The 20,248-nt window shown below is 38.7% G+C and overlaps 1 protein-coding gene across 2 annotated transcripts in view; it reads left to right on the top strand.

The window, feature by feature from the left end:
* The first annotated feature begins 994 nt into the window (after nucleotides 1-994).
* ABCD3 (ATP binding cassette subfamily D member 3) overlaps nucleotides 995-20,248 on the top strand; it is a 28,617-nt gene continuing 9,363 nt past the window's right edge. Inside the window, exons 1-10 of one of the 2 annotated variants that reach the window (XM_032117408.1) lie at nucleotides 995-1,165; nucleotides 11,123-11,159; nucleotides 13,173-13,274; nucleotides 14,731-14,819; nucleotides 15,691-15,760; nucleotides 16,512-16,609; nucleotides 17,231-17,354; nucleotides 18,302-18,358; nucleotides 19,483-19,625; nucleotides 19,949-20,018. In XM_032117408.1, coding sequence (XP_031973299.1) covers nucleotides 1,053-1,165; nucleotides 11,123-11,159; nucleotides 13,173-13,274; nucleotides 14,731-14,819; nucleotides 15,691-15,760; nucleotides 16,512-16,609; nucleotides 17,231-17,354; nucleotides 18,302-18,358; nucleotides 19,483-19,625; nucleotides 19,949-20,018 — 903 coding nt within the window. In that variant the 5' untranslated portion in view covers nucleotides 995-1,052. Of the gene's footprint in view, nucleotides 1,166-3,188; nucleotides 3,272-11,122; nucleotides 11,160-13,172; nucleotides 13,275-14,730; nucleotides 14,820-15,690; nucleotides 15,761-16,511; nucleotides 16,610-17,230; nucleotides 17,355-18,301; nucleotides 18,359-19,482; nucleotides 19,626-19,948; nucleotides 20,019-20,248 lie in introns of those variants that run through there. The other variant, XM_032117409.1, reaches the window with a different exon arrangement.

Below are 20,248 nucleotides of genomic sequence, written 5' to 3'. Positions count from 1 at the left end.
ATGTTTTAAAAACCCTGTATGAAAACACTTTTCAAGACTAAAAATATATACATTGATTCCACCTGCATTTTGATTTAAGTATGATCAGAGAAATTGTTTTGTCATTTCAGTGTTAACCATGGCACCAATATAGGCTTTCAGTCTATGACCGACCAGTTCCTACAGAAAGTACAGACACTTTATATACATTATCAGGTGTCTTTCTGAGGGATATGACCTCAGGGGAAGATCCAATATAAATACAGTTATGCTGGCATGGGTGTTTTCGCTGGTATAGCTCAACATGCCAATCTGTTATTAACTCTGCTGGAAAAAGCATCTGTGCGAGTATAACTGGTTTTTATGGGACAAGGCTGGCTGGTATCGCCTGCTGTACCTGGTGTGGCACTACCCTTTAAAGGGATTCTTTTCTTGTACTTACACGGGTGACAGCTCGTTCCACCCTCTATCTGACAGCCAGTCTTGGCAGCTCCTCTCATGGCACTAAACGAAAAAAATAAAAAAAGAGACAGCCTAGCAAAACCTACATAAAAGTTTCTCTGAAATTTTAAAATGTTTTAAAACTCATTAATTTTTTTAAATTTTATTTTTACTTCGTCTTGTTACCACATTTACAAGCCATTCCTAGCACACACTCAGGAATCACACCCTCATACAAAGAGCCCCGGGAGAGTGGATGACCGGAGCCCGCCGGGCAGGAGGCGCCAAGCCGAGGCTGCCTGGGAAAATTAACCCGTGGGCCGCCGGGGCGGCCCGGCCTCAGCTGCTCAGCCCGACCTCCGGGCGAGGGCAGCCGGTGACAGGCCTGGCCCCGCCGGCGCGGGAGGAAACGCCCCTTGCCTCCCCTCTCCTTCGGGGCGGCGGGTCTGCCCTATGGCAGGGACTGGCAGGGAGCGGTAATTACCGGCCCGGCGTTGCGCAACCCGCTCCCGGCGCGGCGCGGCCCGTCCTGCCGGCGGCGCGGGGCCGGGCGGTACCGCCCCCTCCCGGCATCCCTCGCTCGGCTGCTCGGCTCGGCTGCGCTCGGTCGGCGGCTCCGTGCTGCTCTCGCCATGGCCGCCTACAGCAAGTTCCTCACCGCGCGGCACTCCGCCATCGCCGGGGCCGCCGCCGCCTGCGCGCTGCTCTGCCTGCTCGGCAAGCGGCGGGCGGCAGCGCAGCACGGGTGAGCGCGGAGCCGGGCCGGGCCGCGGGACGGGAGGGGCCGGGCGGGCCGCGGGGTCGGCGCCGGGGGGCTGGATCAGCGGGAGCTGTGCTCGCCCTCACGGCCCTGGGCCCGGCGGAGGGGCAGCCGCGTCCCTGTGCCACACACAGGGCGCTGCCACCGCCGCCCTCTGCCCGGGACGCGGCTCCTGGGCGCAGGGGTCAGGCTGCTTCCCCCTCCGCCTTTCCCGGCGTGAGGTCGGTGCCCCTCTTGCGGGAATCCAACCACCGCCGCCTTGTTACCCAAATTATATTGGCTTTTTAAATTTTCCTGACTGCGAACAAGTATTAACAGCTGACTTCTAGGGATGACCGTGTCTGCATAGGCAGTTAATAGACTCAGCTGTTGTTTGAATGCTGCCGTGTGACAATAAGATACATGGACAACAATTTCAAAGTGGCCAGATCCGATGATGTTCCCTGTGAGGTTGCCTTACAGGTATAAGGTGCTCGGGTGTGGATTCGTTAATACCTTGCAAAACACTGGTACCACAAAGTGTGGCCGATGAAAAATATATCGCAGACTCAGTCCTTTCACAGTTTTATTGTATTTGTGATTGTCGGTTGTTGACCATATGCTGAAGACCTGGTATGTTGAGATATTACATCTTGTAATATCTTGTAGGCCCTACAAAATTATACTGAAATGGACTTACTCAACAGACTTAAGTAATAACATACCTGAGATTAAGCAACGATCCAATTTTATTTTACCTAATTCCTTTCATACATGATATCTGTAAGAGTTTCATGAAGTTAGGTAACTGTCACACAACATGGCAGACATTGATATGCTGCTGAAAAGTCATGAATTTGCTGCCTTACATTGTTTTTTGCATGAGAGGTAAAACAAGATCCTGAGCTATGGCTGAGGGTTACTCTTCTATCAAACTCAGAGGGAGGGATGATTTTTTTCAAGTATCTCTGCCTAGTTTAGTGAAACATCACTTTTGAAAAGCAGAAAAGCTGTATGGAAGGGCACAAAAATGATGAGCTCAGATTTTCACACCTAATATAGTGGTATCTGTAAGAAATACTGGGCCATGCAGATGTTCTAGGAGCACCTATGTGTTAAGTCAGACCAAGACTATTCTCTTAAAGTGGATCTCAATTGTCCGCACTTACCTTGCTCTGCCTTCATTGAGGAATGATCTTGGTGCACACAAAGCAGGTTACATTCAGAGTGGAGCACATCTTCAAACACAGATACAGGCCCAATGTAGTTTTGAAGTGCATTTAATATATTCCCACTGTTGCTAGCATTCATTTGATAGAAGCAGGCTAGAACTTGTCCAGAGTAATCTCCCTATACCTGAAATAGTTATTATGTGGGTCCTGGGTTGTCCCCATTAAACTATTTTGCTTTCATGGCTTCTGATGTTGATCTGCAGGACTTGACAATGGCAAGGCATGCATTAGCTTGAGAGTCAGTGTATGGAAAGTAAGTGTTAGCCTTAATGCTGAAGACTGTTTGGAAAATGTCTTTTCTGTGTGGATCTTCAATTTTGCTAGGTACAGTGTTAAAAATCTGAGGCATTTATATGTATTAGATGGACCAAACATTATTACAAGATTAGTGAGAATTGGAAAGGGGAGATAACTTACAAATTACATTCTAGCTCATTCAGCAGATGAATGGGCTTGTGAGAGCCTGACCTGTTCTGTCCCTTTTCCTCTCTCTGTACTAGAATCTTTCCGATACCTTGTCCTTTACTTCTGTAATCTTCTCTCTAGTCAGTTTTCATTCTTGAATTTGTTAGAAATGCAGTTGCTAAAGTAAGTACCATGCTTGCAAACTTTATTTTTCTCTTGTGTGTATGTGTTGCTTTACGCTTTTGAGTTCCTCCACAACTTAGGTCTTATTTACTACTGATACTGTATTGTGGCCATGGATTCCAAACTCTAACATCCAACATTCGGTTGTTTCAATAATAGCTGTGCTGCTGCTTGAATGCTATTTTGAGGATGATTTTTGCCCACTGGTCTTCGTTCTTTTCTCCATGTTTCCCTGTGAGGCAAACCTTGCCAGGAGCCTTACAGAATGCTACCTATCAAGACTAGGCAGTAGGTAAGCTACATTGCCTATATCACCAGCCTAGACAAAAGCATCTGGTTATTACCATTGCCTCATCCTCCTTTAGTCTCATTAGTTCATGTATCATTCATTTTTTCATGCTTTGTTGTTAATGTAAATTATAGCATACTTTGAAAAGGATTGTCATCGTGCCAAATCTTTAAATTTTCAGCATTCTTGTGCTCGTATGTGATGCTGACATATAGTAACAAGCGCACAACCTTTGAAATCTGCAGGGACAGTGTATCCTTACCTTCTGTGTTGTATATCTCTGTCTCTTTGGGAAGAGGAAGAAGTTGGGAGGGCATGGCTGTCCTAAATTTTTGTACTTATTCCTAGGGAGAAGAATTTCACTTGGCAATCTAGATAGTCTGGAAGAGGACTGGTAGCATATCTGCTGCTTGAGGTTAACTGACTAAAATACGTGAGGTGATTTAGTTTTGTATGTGTGAATTCCTTTGTTAACCTTGGTGTATAATGCCTGAAAAGGTTGTGTCATGTTAGTGTGAAGTGAATTTCAGCTTCTTGAATTCTGGAGGGTGAAGTTCTAGTTTTGAGCTTTGTAAGGGCAACGGTAAATGTTGCAGACCTGAATATAAACAGCAAAACACTGGGCTTAACATTCAAGTGAATCATTGAAGTGTTCTAGCGCAGCTGTAAACTTTACCTGCAGAACTTCTTCCTTCCTCGCATAGTTTCAGAATACGCACTTACTTATATATACTTTATATTCAAAATAACATTTCATGTTTTCCTACTCTTTCTTGTGTTTCTGGAGTAACTGTCATTTTTCTGTTTGATTTTGTGTGCTTTTTGCTGGAATGTCAGCAATAGGTCTGCTGCTGGTTGAACTTGAAAAGTAAAATAACATACAAATTGAACAAAAGAAGGAAAATCTTTTAGCAAATCAAATGTGTTTGAATGTGTGACAAGAAAGCTATGTGACGGGCTGTTCATGTTGTATGTGTTTGTTTTATATAGAATAACCAGTTGTAGGAATGATACCAGGAAGGAGAGGTAGCAACTTTTACCTACCTTTCTGCTGTCAAACAATAGGGGCAAGGTCCAGTGCAACTCATATCAAGTAGTGATGTATGAATAATTAAGATGTACGTGTTATGCCAACCTGCCTTTGTAGGTCAAAGATCAGTTAATTAGTACTGCCTGGATTAGTCATGGATGTTGTTCTCTAAGAGGTATTACACTGCTCATTGATTTTACAGAACTGATAGGTGGTGTCACTTGCAATTTACAATGCATTTTTACCACAATTTTCTGAAATCTTCCAAAGTAGAGTGATACAGAACTGTTTGCCTATAGTAACTTGCTAGTTTTCCATCTTACTTCCTTGGTGTAGAGCACAGAGAAAAATATATTGGTTCTTTCTCCAAGTTGCTCTCGAGAAGTCTGTTTCCTTACAAAAGCTTCATGTCTTCTTGGGAGGGGGGAAGTTGTTATATTTAAATGCAATTATGACTTCGGTTGTAGTATTTGGGTTTTTTAGTGTCATAAGAAGTTCTTTGAGAAACTATGTTATCCTAGGTATATAATGCAGAAAAAAAGCCTGTTTATTCTCTTTCCCTAAGACTGCCTCAAGCAAGAAGCAACAGAATATTTGCTTAAGATTTGATTGCTTCAGAATTAAAACCTTAAGGGGTGTTACATAAAGGAGCTGGATATTTTTCATTATCCCTCTAATAAGAATTTTTCCTGAGTATCCATGTAGTTTATAATAAAGTACTTACACAAGTAGAGAATGAGCTTGGCTTACTTTCAAAAAGAAGGTGTTTAACTCATACAACTTTCTGCTGGAAGGAGGGACTGAAAGAAGTAATAGAAGGTAATTAGGGTTAGAGTTCGGAACTACAAGATTAGGGAAAGGGAATAAACAGTTTGGAGTAATAGGAAGGCATTTGTAATGTATGGGAAGGTGACAAAATAAAATTTTTTGGAATATGCTCCTAGACGCACTGGCCTTTCCTATCACCTAGCTGTGTTCATTAGAATCCAAGAAGATGCTAGGATGTGGACACAATTTAGTATAAATTGAACTTCTAAAACCTATGTGGTGGCATCCCTCCTGTGAGCAAAAAGAAGAATAAAGCAAGAATAGTGCATGCTTGGGGCCTTAGAGGTTAGGCAAGCCTAAAGTGAGGGGGAAGGCTCATTGAGGGGAGAGAGGTTGTGTTGTAGACGGTGTATATCAAATAGGGTTTTGCACGGTTCATCTTGGGTGACGCATAACCTGTGCTCCTGCCTGTCACTGGGCTTCTCAGCCATTGTCTGCTGGCACAGTGGCAGCACATGTCACTCACTCCGTAGATGTCACTGCTTATGGCCCCACAGCCTGTGAATGTGCGGTTTGACAGTGATTGACGTAAGTGCAATCAGAGGTGACAGACACATGTCCAAATGTTTGGAGGTGCTCTCAAACATAACACAGGAGTTTAAATATAGCAAGTGGTAGTTATAACTTGAAACAGATGGTGCATTTTTATTCTGTTTGTGTATATTTAGGATGTTCTTCTGTCATGTTAGTTTGCATAATTTCTTTAGATTCTGAAGATATTTGGATGGGCTTTGCCAGTGTACTTCACATGGAGGGACCTGTTCTAGTTGAGTCATGGCTGTTTGACAGGAAGGGTGAAATTATATTGCTGCAGATGAATAGACTGCTTTCATATATGTAAAAGCCTTAAAGGGAACCTGTGTTACTTGGAGAAAAGGTGGCAGGTGTCAAAACCAACTTCATGCTAACTACATTAAAGTAAGTTTATCCAGGATGTGGATGTGACTGTCCAGTCTGCTGCTTGCAGTAAGTGCTCTAGCAGTGAGGGGGGAAAAAAAAAGGACAAAATATACAGATACAATTACTAGAATACATCGAAAATCCAATCTTGTGCAAAAACCTGCCTGGGGCTTAGAAAACCTGTCTTCAGCTGGAGGGTATGGAGGCAGGAGAAACCAGATGACTCAGCCCTAATCCTAGCATTTAGACTGCCTTTGTTTGGGGCCTGGCTAGCTAATTAGTGGTTTCTCTCTTAATTAAGTTGCGTAAAATGCCTGCAGTCTAAGACAAGATCTGTAAGTGTGTGCAACAGTGTAAAACTATTTTTTTTTCTCATTTTTTAGGAAACTAGCTAGAAATCTTTTTTCACTGCTATCCGTGAGGAAGATCTGCAGCCACAGCTCAGCCCGAGCACAACTTATGAAAAAATTAATAGCACTAAGGTTTTTCTTATATGTAAGCTATGTTATTGAGATGCATTCTTCTACTGAAACTTAGAATTTCCTCTCCAACAGTTCTGCTTTGTTATCTTCTTCTCAAAGGTTTGTAGAAACTTTTGAGCTTTAGCAATGCAGAGCTCCTGCTTGCAGTGACGTAGCTCACTGTGACCTTCTCAGAGTCCCCTTCTTGCTTGCCTGAATACATTCCACTCACATTATTTTTGGTTATGCTGCAACTAGCCACCAAACTAGAGCCAAGAAAGTTGTGTTCTTGGTTTCTGTATGTGCTCGGAGTGTACTGTGTAAATGGGCATGCTTTTGGACTCTGCCCAGGCTTCTGAGTAAGGTTGCTGCCCTTGACCTGAAATAACTGTGCTGTTGCTCTCTACCCCTCTGTGTGGGGTACGCACTATGAAACTCTGCCTGCCAGTGAGCTACAACAGACTTTTCTCACTACAGCTGTTATTTCTTCACACTGTTGCATTGCATCTTTAGTCATTTGAATTTTATTGTCTTTACAATGTCTCAGTAGTATCTCCAAAACTAACCTGAAAACTGCACAAATAATCGTGAACTATTGCAAAATTGTTTATCTTGTGTGATTTTTTTTTAAGCTGTAGTTGAAAACTGCACAGTGCCATTCCAGCTTGTAAGGTCTGCAGGATACAAAGGTTGCCTAGAGGTAACAACTCTTTGAAATACTACACTTAATCCTAAACCAGATATTCTTTCTTTGCGCTGTGTTAAGCAGAAGCAAGTCATCCTAGCTCTGCAGAAGGAAGGTAGCATGACCTGAAATTTGTAGGGTTTTTTTTTTTTTTCAGTTAAGGACAATGTAACATTTTAAAGCCCTTATCTCCTCATCACGTCATTAAAAAGCAAGTCTTGCTTATCACTCTTTTCATCTGCAATTCCCTGTTATGATTAGCTCAGTGTAGATTGCTTCCTCTGAACTTTGTTCTGGATGGAGACTGGTATTTATAAAGACAGTAATCCTTTGACTTTTTCCTACCTGCTAGTAAATACCACAGAACTAATACTAATACCACTCAGTAAGCCTGAGTTGACTCAGGCCTCTTGAAGGCTTTTCACAGTTTCTCAAATCACTTTCCTCTTCAGTAGAGTTGAGAATGATTCTGATTGAGTAACCAGTTTGTTGCATGTTTCTTTAGAGAGAACAGCCTCACTAGTATGTAAATAGAGTCAAAAGACCGAGTGGTCTGACCACTACTTATTTGGAGACCGGAATTTTATGTTTTCTCCCTCTCCACGGCGCTACATTACTGCCTTTCAAGTTGGATCAGCTGTCAAATGCCTGTACAGAGTCCTGAAACTCTTTATTAGTTTCTTTAAAACATCTTGCTGGTTTGGGCTAATCGTGTTTCTCATGTTTCTCCTTTCAGTGTAGGAGAAAGGTGTTTTGTTGTATTGCCTGCTGTCTACTGGGTAATTACTTGCCTATTTACTTCTCTTCAGAGAGTTGCTATTCTGTTACCATGCATGTATGAAGGGCAAGTTTGGTATAGTTGTGTCATTCCAGGTACTGCTGATATCTTTCTCTGCTTTTTATATCTAAGTTTGCTGTAAAAGCCCTGTGCAGTTAAATAATGGGTAGCAGGCTACATCTGAGATGCTGCTTTTCCTGAAACTTCCTTAGGTGATGTATCTTGTTATACCTCTAGACTCTTTATGTTCTTAAAAAATTTTTACACCTTGAACTCAGACTGGTTTGTTGAGGGCTTTGTGCAGTTAGATCTTGAAAATATATGGTGACAAATTCCACAGTTTTTGATTCACTATTAGGAATGTTTTACAACTGTATTTTTTCTTATATTATTTCTGTATATTGTCTGGATAACCCTTTTCAAAAACCTTTTCATAGCCACCCCTCCTTGTCTGTGAGAGCACAAAGGAACAATGGCCTCTATACCAGGGGCGTTATTTTCAGTAGAGAATTTGGCCAGCATGTAGCACTTACCTCCCTCCACCACTAAGGCCTGTGATGCTCCAGCATTAAGTAAATGAGAGGTCTGGAATAATGGAGAGCTTGAATCTATTCCAAGTGTTAGAGCTCTCTGCTGTAACCAGATAGTCTTGCTGTATTCTTGCTGACTAATTGAGGATATTATTTAGTCTTTAAATTCATTGACGATGAAACCACCATTCTCACAAAAAAAGTTGTGAATAGTACAGTGGAGTCTGGAGTAATGCCAGTAGGTATTGGACTGAAAAGGTTTTATTCCAGGCAGAACTACGGCACAGTCTTTATTTGCAAATAAAATGAGAGCTATGTAGGCACATTTGATTGTTGGTTTTTTGGGGTTTTTTTTGTTTTTTTTTTCTTCTAGACTTCATATATGATTGTATCCATTCTTTTTAAAGTATTAGTCTTGTTTTGAGCTTGCACAAATTTTTTTAGTAAAAAGAGAACAAAACACTGTTAAAGCTCTTTTCATTAGATTTTAAGTTTACAAATGCTTAATTTTTGTTTAATTTAAACTTTATAAATATAAATTCTAATTAAGTGTGAATTCCTAATTAAATGTAAAATCTTGATTTCCGAGCAATCCTCCTTTCTCTCTAATGGATAAACAGTTTCAGCTCAGTCAGTAATTTCAGCTGCTCAATTTCTCTCAACAGCTACTGTAGGAAAAATGTATCAATAAATACATGAAACATACTCAACTAACTGCCAGAATAATTCCAGTCCTTATCTTCCTAATAGATTACTCTATTAATATACTCACTTCAGATCCTTTTAAAGCTGAAGTAGTTGTGTATTATGAGTGTTGTGACTTCAAACATTGGCAGAACTTGAAGCAGCAAAGCTTATAGGAATTATTACAGCATGTCTGGAAGAGCAGCATGCTTTCATCTTGCATTATGACAAGTCATGAATCATCTAGAGAAATAACCACGTAGTTTGATAAGTACTTATTCATGCTTAAGAATACTAGTTTTCTCCTATTGCCAAACCAAATGTGATTGGACTGATCCATATTCAAGTTTTAAAAATATAGGTCAATGTTTTCGACTTTGAAAAATTACAAGATGTATTGAGAAGTTTCTTGTACCAGAAATACATTGCTCTTGCATCACCAGGATGTAGTCTCCAAGTAGATTGTTTCTTAGACTTTGCACCCTGTTAGGATTTCCACAGATGTACTTCTATCACAGCCTGATTAAATGCTATATCTCTTCTGAACTTTCATTAAGTTATTTCTCTTCCAATCTGGCCTCTGCTGCCCATCATGTTCTTTGTTTTGTCTTTTGCACAAGTAGTCTTACAGGATTTTATCTTCTCTCAGGCTTCCGTCTCTCTTACCTTTAATTAAGTTCTTGCTAAACTGGTGGATCTCCCTTCTTGCTTTCATGGTCTCCTCCTTCCCTTCTTCCCTCATATTCCTCTGCTACCTTGCCTCTTCCTTTCATAGTAATTAGCTTATTTCTTTTCATTGGTTAGTGACATTCATAGATCTTTCTGATCATCATAAATTAAAATAGGCATGGTTTCATTCTACATATTTTCTTTGCAGAGCTTTAAAGCACAAGTGCGAAATGATGCTGTTGCTGAAGTTGTGGGATAGCTGGTTGTGTGCCAGTCTGCTCCTGTTTTGGTGCTGTAGGCCGAAGGAGCAGTGCCTGTCATAGCTGCTGCTTCCTTGTAGTGTCCTAGGTTCTGCCTTCAAAGTGTATGAATGTTGTAGTTTTAAGGCAGCCTGCTCTCAGTGTTTTAATGTCATGTCTAAGAAAGTTGCAGTTTAATACGGTTAGTGGCCACTTTTAAACTACATAAGCTCTCCCAACAGCTTCATGTGGGAGACTTCTGATGATTGAGTGTTCCAAAAGGAAGAAAGACAAACAATAACTGTCTTACATGTCAGCTGGTCTGTCTTAAAAGTAGAGGTGAAAGAATAGCATTGTGCTTTCAAATGCTTGTTTAGCACCAGTTGATAAATATTTTTCTACTAACTGTTCTGTTAAATGCAGGGGAAGAAAAATAGATTAAAAACTAACTCCCCTTTCAATGGACATCTTTGCAGGAACTTGATTTCACAGGAGCTGGCTTTTTTTCCCCTGCAGCACATGTTTATAAACAAATAATCTCTCTGTGTAGTAAAATGTGTTATTTTGAAGTAAAATATAATGCAAAACAAATCTGGTTGATTTATGTAGATAGTGTGAAACATCAAAGTTGGGTTGCTTGGATTGCTGAATCTGCATTCCTGTAGTTTTCATTTGTGGTCAGTGGAACCATGTAGCCATGCTTGTAAAGTACGTGTGAGAAACAGAAAAACACTTGGAGCTTCATGATACAGAGTTCATGGAGTTCATGATACAGAGCCAAGGTAAAGCAGAACTTGGAGATGAAAAAGTGAGACTTGGTTTCCCTGTGTGAAACTGGTTGCTGTAATGAGTGGGGTTTCACTGAAATTGTATAAAAGCAGTACATAGGTTTGACATAAAAGGTAGTCCTGCTGAAAAAAGTGTATTGCTTTGAAAGAAATAGATAGAAATATAATCCCAAGATTTCCTTTCTGTCTTTTGTGTGTAGAGATCAAGACAAAGCAAAATGTGTTAATAACAAATAAAATACTTTTTTTCTTCCCTTTGCAGTAAAAGAAGTGGAAAACAAGTATTGCAGAATAATGAGGTAATTATTTCTTCATGTCAAATATTCTTTAATAATTTTAAATAAATCTGATATTTTAAAACTTAAAAGTCATATCACTGTAGTTTAATTTTGGCTATGGTGCAAATTTGGTTTGAATGATACTTTCAGACTTGCATTGGTGAAACAAATGGAAGAATCAGGTTAATCACAAGAGGCTGAAGTTTGGTGCCTGATGTACACAGTGTCCTTTTTTATCTCTTAGTGCCCTATGAATTTGTAAGGACTAGTGTTGTAAGTTTTTCTGTATGCATAGAAACAAACAGCTGTCTTGGTATAACTTGTATTTGTTTTTTATTCAAAAGAAAAAAGTATGGAACAAGATGTTGAGTCTGACAGTTTCTAAAAACTACTTCAAACATCTGGTAGGAGGTTTGGCATTTCCCTGATCTGTGTCTGTTAATTCATTTGTTTGAAAGTGATATACTAAATCTCTTCAAGCCAAGGTTTTTGTTTAATATTCAAATAAAATATGACAGACTAAGAGGCAGAGTCTGTGATTCTGGTGTTACAGTGGTATGAATAGATTCCATGTACTTTCATCTTTGCTGCAAACTTTAAAAAAAGGCTTGCACTGGATAAATAGAGAGGTGTATGCAAGCATCATGTTAGCTTCTAACCACACCTTGACTGTATCATTTACCATAAACACTGATCTTTGGCATAGCTATACCTATTTGTAAAAACCTTAACTAGCTTTCTCTTTTTCTTACCCATGTTGGATACAGTTTTGCTGAATGGGATTAACAGTCTAAAGGAAAAAAACTGATGGGCAAGAAGATACTGGAATGAATATAAGTGCAACACAACTATACAAGTGGGGAAAGGCTGAATAGAGGGGAAGAATAGGTTCAACTCATATCATATATATTTAGTCATTTAGAAATGTAGCCATCAGACATTGTGTTAGTAATTTCTATTACAGGAAAGCAATAATATATGCAGGATCATGCTTCATTAGGACTGGACAGTAGTCTTAGTTGTTTGGATTGCTTGGATTTTTGTGTAAATAATTTTTAATAAAGTGTTGTAATCACCTACTGCATAGCATCCTGTTAGGCTAGAATTTTTATTTGTAGATTGTGTTCACATACATTTTTGAAAAGGATGGGAGTATTGTTGACTTTGTGCTATGAAAAACAGGTGTAGGCTTCTTCACAGAGCATTCAGAGTGGATCTTTTCTCTTTTAGGTTTCCTGTCTACCTTGTAATATTGATATAGGCATTGATAGCGTGCTTCACATGAGCCTTGGGTAGCAAAGTTAGCAGGATTATGTTGAATAGACAAGACTTGTTCAAAGTACATGTGCCCTTTTGGTCTGTTTTCAGGACTGAATTCTTCTGTCACATCCTTATGTGAAAGAAAAGAAACGTGGACCATTAATGCTTAAAAAGTAATCAGGTTAGTCAGGACAGAAAATAGGATTACATGGAGTGAACAAATGAAACTGACCCAAATAAAAGGTGTTTGGGTACAGGAGGATTTTTAAGTCTGGTAGATACAGCTAAGTAGGAGTGTGTTGCACCATTTTGTAGAAGTAAAGGAATAAAAAATTGTGGTTTCACTTGAAGCAAGTTTGGGCTGTACAATCAAAGAGTTTAAACCATTGATTGTCTAGACAAATAATGGAAGGCATCTTTAAAAATACTGGCTGATGGTGTCTTTTAGAGACAAGCAATGTTAAGAGATGTTTGCATTACAAGTTGCACTTGGATGTACTTTAGTGCTGTGATCTGCATTGTTTGTGTATCATCTTTAACACAGATTTTAAATAAAAATAATTTTATATCATAGCAGCTACTTCCTATTGCAGTTTGTTTTGATAGCTCTCAATTCTTTATTTAAGTTGTCTGAACAAGTCTTAAGTTGGAGGAAAATATTGTAAATTCTGCAGAAGGAAGGTAGCTGTAAATAACTTGGGTAGGGAAAATATCACATCAACAGTTCAATAATACAAAAAAATTCTCACTTTTCTTGTTTTGTTCTGTGTGCAGCAGAAAGAGGGCAAGAAGGAGCGAGCAATGGTGGACAGAGTGTTTATTGCACGAATATGTCGAATCCTGAAAATAATGGTCCCTAGACCACTTTGCAAAGAGGTAAGCATTGCCTGCAGTAATAAATAAATAAAGCTAGAGTCAAGTTTCTTTTGAAATTATATCAGAATTTAAGCAACTGCATATGCATTACTTAAGTAGGAATAAATTGTGCTATGTATTTTAAAATAGCAACACGTTAATATAAAAGTCTACATTATTTTCAGTTGTTATATCACTAAAAGTTCTGGTTTCAATTACAAGATAAGCCATTTACTGTCAGCTGATAACTACTGTTGTAGAATAACTTTTAAAAGGGCATCTGGGTTTGTCTTGTTTGATGCAAGTCAGTACAGTTCTGTGTGCAAATGCTTCCTCTCTTTAATTAACATGCAGTTCATTCATTATTTTGATTTAGTAATTAATATCTAGGCCAAGCCTTATTAAAAAATGAATTTGTCAAAAAGTCTCTCAGCATCATTTCAGGAAAGCTATGCAGTGTAGAAATCAAAAAAAAACCAAACCCAAAGCATTAGTTGAACTCAGAAACTTAAGCAATGAACTGTAATAACTTCAACACACATCAGGCACAAGAGCAGTGAATTCCATTGTACAGAGTGTAGACCAAGCATGGCAGCCAACTCAGCCTGCATGAGCAGCCCAACAACAAAAAAGGAGGTACACGGAAGGTAGAAGCATGGTTGGAAATGCCTGTGAGAGTGCTCACAGAGCTGGTCTTCAACTTCAAAAGGTCATGGCCATTAGAAGAGGTTACTCATAATCCCAAAAAAACCCAAACATTGCTCCCATATTTGAAAACAAGTTTACTGGAAGCTGCAGGATGGTCAGCCTCACCATATTCCTGGCAAGACAGTGAGCAAAACTTCTTGTAAGCTAACTGGCCACACAAGGGACAAAAAAGTGATTGCAAACAGCCTGGATTTACCAATGGCAGATCATGCCTTACTAACCTGATTGTTTTCAGTGGTGAGAGAACCGTCTCTGTGGATAAGGGAAGAACGGAGGATGTTGAATACACTGGTATCAGGTCTCCCTTAATACCGTGATAGCCAAACTGAATTGGCTGGGCGAGTGGACAGTGAAGTGAATGGAAAACTGGCTGGACTGTTGGTCTGACTGGTGACTGGTTCCTGGTGGCCCTGTTTTGAGTGGGGAGTTGAAGTAGATGATGTTCAGAGGTCTCTTGCGACCTTATGGCAGAAAGGCGTCTCAGAAAAGCAGTAACTTTATTCCTGCAATCCTCCATCTTAAAATGTGTGTCCACTGTATGTATCAACCAAATACAGCTTTTTAAAAGGCACACTTTCACCATAAAAATGTAGTAAATACTTTATTAAAAGTATTGTATGCTAATGTGTTTCCAGCAAAGTAGGCAAATACTACATTAGCTAGGACAGCAGAGTAATACTTTCCTGTTAGATACAGTTGGATGACTTACTAGAAAAAAATGGTGAATTTTATCCATTATTTAACTGTTGCACTTCTGTGGTTGTACTAGACAGGTTATTTGCTGCTTATTGCTGTGATGCTGGTAGTCCGCACTTACTGTGATATTTGGATGATTCAAAATGGAACAGTCATTGAAAGGTACCTGCACATATGTTATTTTTAAACATTCTCTCTTGTATATAACAGGGAAAGTCCTCTTATCAGAATACATATTCAGACATTTTATAGCTTGCTTTTTTAAAACAATTAGGAAACTGGTGTGGTTGCAATTTGGGGAGGCACCACTATATTTTGGTAAATAAAAATTAAAATTTATTTATTATTTTTGCTCATCAGTAAAATTATTTTATTAAATTAATATTTTTAAACTGTTTAATAAGTATTAATTTGGTAACATTTTTACATTGAAGACTCTGAGTGTCCAAGAAGGTACTTCAGAACAGTGGTTTTATGTCTTAGACATAGACATGTTGTGTGGATATTAGGGCTTTTATTTCTTCCCACTGAGCTGTTTGCTCTTTAGATCGATAAAAACAATGCTTTCAGTCTTACTAAGTTAGAAAGTGGTTTTTAGACCTCCAATTATTCTTGCTGGTCTTGTTGCTAATTGAAGCAAGTCAGAATGTGTCTAGAACTGTGAATTCAAAGTGATACTGTGTTTGAGAAGGGACATTTAGTGCTTTGTAGAATGGAAGGACTGCTTTGTTTCTCTTGTGAGAATCTGTGAAAGCAGAGAAGGGGAAGAACTGGTATTCTGTGACTGTGAATTGCTGAGCCCTTAGTGTGGGCAGTTAGAGAGGAGCAGACAGGAGATCACTGCTCAGTCTGCCACTTGCAACTTAGCTTACATGAGGGTGTCAGAGTGGATCCTACAGCTGATGCTACGGGTTTCCATGATGATTTTTTTTTTCCTCAGTGTGGTCCCCTGAGAATTTATCCACTTAAGACATGCAAGTTTATACTTTGCTGTTTCTCTTGTAACTGACTCTTAGCTGGTGGTCATTTGCAGTGCCATCATTGGCCGCAGCAGAAAAGATTTCAAGAAATACTTGTTCAACTTCATTGCTGCAATGCCCGCTGTAAGTGCTCTTCTTGTGCTCACCTTTTAGTAGAACATATTTTGAATGTAAATTAGGAATTGGAAGAAAGGATCTCAAAGGAGTGCCTTAAAACCTATGGAAATTAGTTGTTTTACATGCATGTCTGTATTAAAACACTTTTAATTTTCTGGCTCCAGTGTGTGGAGACTTCATCACCATATTTCCTAATTGGTTGGAACTATTTTTTAGACAGATATGTTTAGGTTTTCAGGTTAGTTTTGTTGATGGCAACTTTGACTGTAGGTTTGGGATTCTTTCGGCACCATTGATGATGAAGATTTTTTTTTAGACCTTAATTTTTGTATTTCTTACATTTTTGACAGATTTGTTACGACTTCTTCCATGCTTTAACTTTCCTTCAGCTTGTTAACATTTCTGATCTGCACAGAAATAATTGTTGCTGCCTGATTTGCAATAAATTTTAAAACTAGTTGATACATTTAAGGGAATGGTTGTCAAATGGTGGCTCTTTTCTAGAGTTTATCAGAAGAGCTGAAAATACGCAATATGAACATAATTTTATCTTAAATGGTGAGTTCTACTGGGAACTGGAGACAGAAACCTAAGCAGTGGTCCTGTAGACATTGTATGATTGGTCTTAGGTGTATTTATGGCATTAATGATTTTTAGGGGGAATTAATCTGTTTTAAAGTGTTTACACAATTTATGCTACAAACTAATGTAAATATATTTAATCTTGTTAGCTAAATATTACTGTCTCTTACCTTAGATCTCTTTAGTGAATAACTTCTTGAAGTATGGTCTAAATGAACTGAAACTTTGCTTCCGAGTAAGACTTACCAGATACCTCTATGAGGAATATCTTAAGTAAGTAACACCTTGTCTACAGGTTTTAGAAGTTGATTCAAATCATTTTAAGTACATAGTAAGAAGGTTGCAGGGGAGTTAATAGGTTAAGTATGCTGCTCAGAAAAGGCTTTTGGTTGCAATTAACTTGCACTTGAGGATGAGTGGCTTATCTAGGTTGTATGTGGCATAGATACAAAGACAGCAAAGTTGGCTCATTTGGGGAGAAAAATGCATTGTACTGCTTCTGTGATTGGGTCAGATTCCAAAGTACTTCAGTTGCCTTCATGTGGTGAAGGCTGAATTGGATGCATCAGCTTGAGTAGGTCCTTCTGTCCTTCTGCACTAAATTTTCATTGTCAGATGTGCTGAAGCAGAGTTTGTGAGGGTTTTCTAACTAAGTTCAATAGCAGTGTGAGCCTGAGCTTCAGCTAAGACATCCTGGAGCCTAAATACCTAAACAATCCCACAGGATTTAAGGTGGATTTAGTCAGGCAGAAGCACAAGCTATGTTGATTCCATACAGTAATTTAATGTTTGCACTACTTCGCCCCTCAGTTGTATGAATCAAGGGCCTTCCAGTTATTTCAGATCCCAGGTAATGATTTTTTTTTCTGCCACTTAGCTATTGTTTTGTTTCAGAGCTTATACATACTACAAAATGGGAAATCTGGACAACAGAATAGCTAATCCAGATCAACTCCTTACGCAGGATGTGGAAAAATTCTGCAACAGTGTAGTGGACCTGTACTCAAACCTTAGCAAGGTAAGTTTTTTAAGAGAGAACTTGGAGTAGTAGCTGTAGACATTTAGGATGGGGGTGTCAGCTCAAATCAAGTATGTGCATTTGTATGTGGATTGCTTGGAGTATGGTAATAAAAAAACTTTTATGATGTTGTATTGTTTCACACTCTTTGTGGCTTTCATAACCAAAGCACTGTTGTGAGTTGTTACATTTTGTATTAAATTTTCTCTTAAAGAACTTACTGCAATCCTCTGCAGATGAACAGTGATAACTTTGCTCTCTCAGTAGATAGTTTTCAGAAGAAAAGCAATGGCTAGCTCTTAGTTACATACGAATATTATTTTGTGTAGAGAGGGTAGTTGAATAAGCTTTTCCCTATTTCTGGTGTGAATTTTAAGGGGATTGGGTAGTGAATGAGATTACTGTTGACATTTTCAGACTAAATTTTTTTGATGCTATGGGTTTCATACAAGCTGAGTGTAAGTAAACTACAAGTTACTTTGTTCAAAAACTTCTGACTACAAAACCTGTAGTTCAGCTGTTTTAGCTTTGAGAGGGAGGTTGTAGAACATTGGGATATTCCTTCTATCAGGTACATAGCCAAATATGGCATTATCTTTTCATTCAGTATTTCTCATAATTACTTCAGTTAAATTATCATGGGTTTTAGTCCACCTTTGATAAGTGAGCAGAGTGTCATTACAGACCTAAAATAGCAAAGTACTCTTTTTATATGGTATATATTTATATGAAGATCATGATGTTTTTATGTTCAATCCTTGAGCGAGTGTTTTCAGGAAAGTCATGTGGCTGAGATTCCTTGTCTTAGCTTTTAGTTTGTACAATAGGCTAGCCAGTATTTTAACACAGAGCTGTAACTGTTCTTGGGGTGGTACATGGCTTCTGGACCTTTTAAAATTAGTTTTGTGTTTGTGTTCTAAGCCTTTTTTTCAATGCTTCTCTTACAGCCCTTTTTGGATATAGTTTTGTACATCTTCAAGCTAACAAGTGCAATAGGAGCACAGGTAAATTGAGTGGGTTTTTTAGAATTTTTTAGAATTATAAGCACATTTTCCCTTTGTTGGTTATAGCCTGTTTGGAATCTGAGTAAAACTCTAGGTGGTAATTGTAGATTCATATGTTATTTGAAGTGATATACTGAAAATATGCATTCACACTTAATGTTCCATGTGCTTTAGCGCCCTCTATTTTGAGGCAAGCAAAATAAAACCCAGTATTTTTAGGCATTTGATCAACAATTTGAAGAACCAAGAAGTTCTTTATTTTCTTCTAGCATTTCTTTGGGAATCCCATTTAGTACATTACCTTTTGACTGCTTAAGTCTTGCATGAATTCCATTTAAGGGTGAAAATAAGTTTTGTTTCTGTGCAGCCTCTATAAAGGGGAACCATTTCTTGCATTGAGCTGTAAGACTCAATAAGCTGAATAATTTCAGAAATAATTCTTCAACTTAGTGAAATGATGCATTATCAAGACTGTTCAGGAGTTGAAAAAGAGTAGCTGTGGGTGACATGGTGCAAATTTTGTTGAGACAGACTTGCAGTAAGGCTTAACTAAACCTTGGTAACTTTTCCAGTCTCAGATGTCTTTGTGCTGCTCTCTGTAATAGTTATTATGTGCAGTTTATGCCATTCCACACTTCAGTGGTATTTAATCACCTGTCATTTGTCTATGGAAGCTTAGGATCCAAGACTGCTTGAGAGAACGAGGAAATATATATAGATAAAAGCTGACAATGGGATTGAAATATTGACTGCTGTGTGACAGTTTAGCAAATGTAAAGAAAAATAAGTAGGCAGAAAGGAGGGAGAAGAAATGAGAGGGGATCAGTAACTTATTAATGAAATAAGCTGGGACAGTAGGGGACAGGTCACACTGGGTGGTGATAAAAACCTGAATAGAAGGCTGGGATGGGAGGAACATCTGGAAACAGAGAATTAGTAAAATTAGTAAAGCAGTATCTACAACACAAAAGAAGGTGACATGATGGGAATTGCAAATGTAATTGAATTGGCGATGTAGGCACACAGGAGGTGAGAATTAAGGGATTCATGCTTTCTGGGCATTTTGGATACAGATACTATGATTTGAGACCATCTAAGCTTTTATTCTTTTTTGATATTCACAGGGTCCAGCTAGCATGATGGCATACTTGATTGTTTCAGGGTTTTTCCTTACACGTTTAAGGAGACCAATTGGCAAGATGACCATTATAGAACAAAAGTATGAAGGGGAGTACAGATACGTCAACTCACGGCTCATTACAAACAGGTACACACTTGAATGCTAAGTGACAATACTGTGGGGCAAATGGAATTTGTGTGTTAAAATGTACTTGGGAATTGTGATGCTATCAGGTCTGAGCCAAGTGTTTGCATCTTTATGTATTGTAAAGTAGTTTGTATATGCATTATATTCCATAATCAAGACTAAGTGGGGTATTATAAGCCTGTGTTCTACTGTTGTGAAAAAGTACAAACCCTTATTCCATAAGGTAACTGAAAGTGCTGTATTCCCATATTTTATGGCTGATTTTTTTCAAAGACTTTCTTTAAGAAAATGAAATTGCATTATTTTCGTTTGTTTCTTTTTAGTGAGGAAATTGCTTTTTATAATGGAAACTTGAGAGAAAAACAGACTATTCACAAGACTTTCCGCAAGCTGGTAAGCTTCTTTTATCTCTTAAAACATTTTAGCAAAACTTAATTCTATTGTGGTGATTCTTGATGTGTTCATATAAATTGACTTATAGTGGCTTGGTGTTTGTGTTGCTACATTCATTAGATTAAAAAATCAGGTGGTAGGCTATAAGCAGAACAGAAGTTTCTGAGAGAATGGCTTTTCTCTTGCCACTTACCTCCTTGTCACCCACCACAATTATTGTTCTCACTATT

Source organism: Corvus moneduloides, chromosome 9 (assembly GCF_009650955.1).
Source record: "Corvus moneduloides isolate bCorMon1 chromosome 9, bCorMon1.pri, whole genome shotgun sequence".
Classification (NCBI taxonomy): Eukaryota; Metazoa; Chordata; class Aves; order Passeriformes; family Corvidae; genus Corvus; species Corvus moneduloides.
Note: the sequence above shows the minus strand (reverse complement) of the source record. Positions and strands in the feature narration are given on the sequence as shown.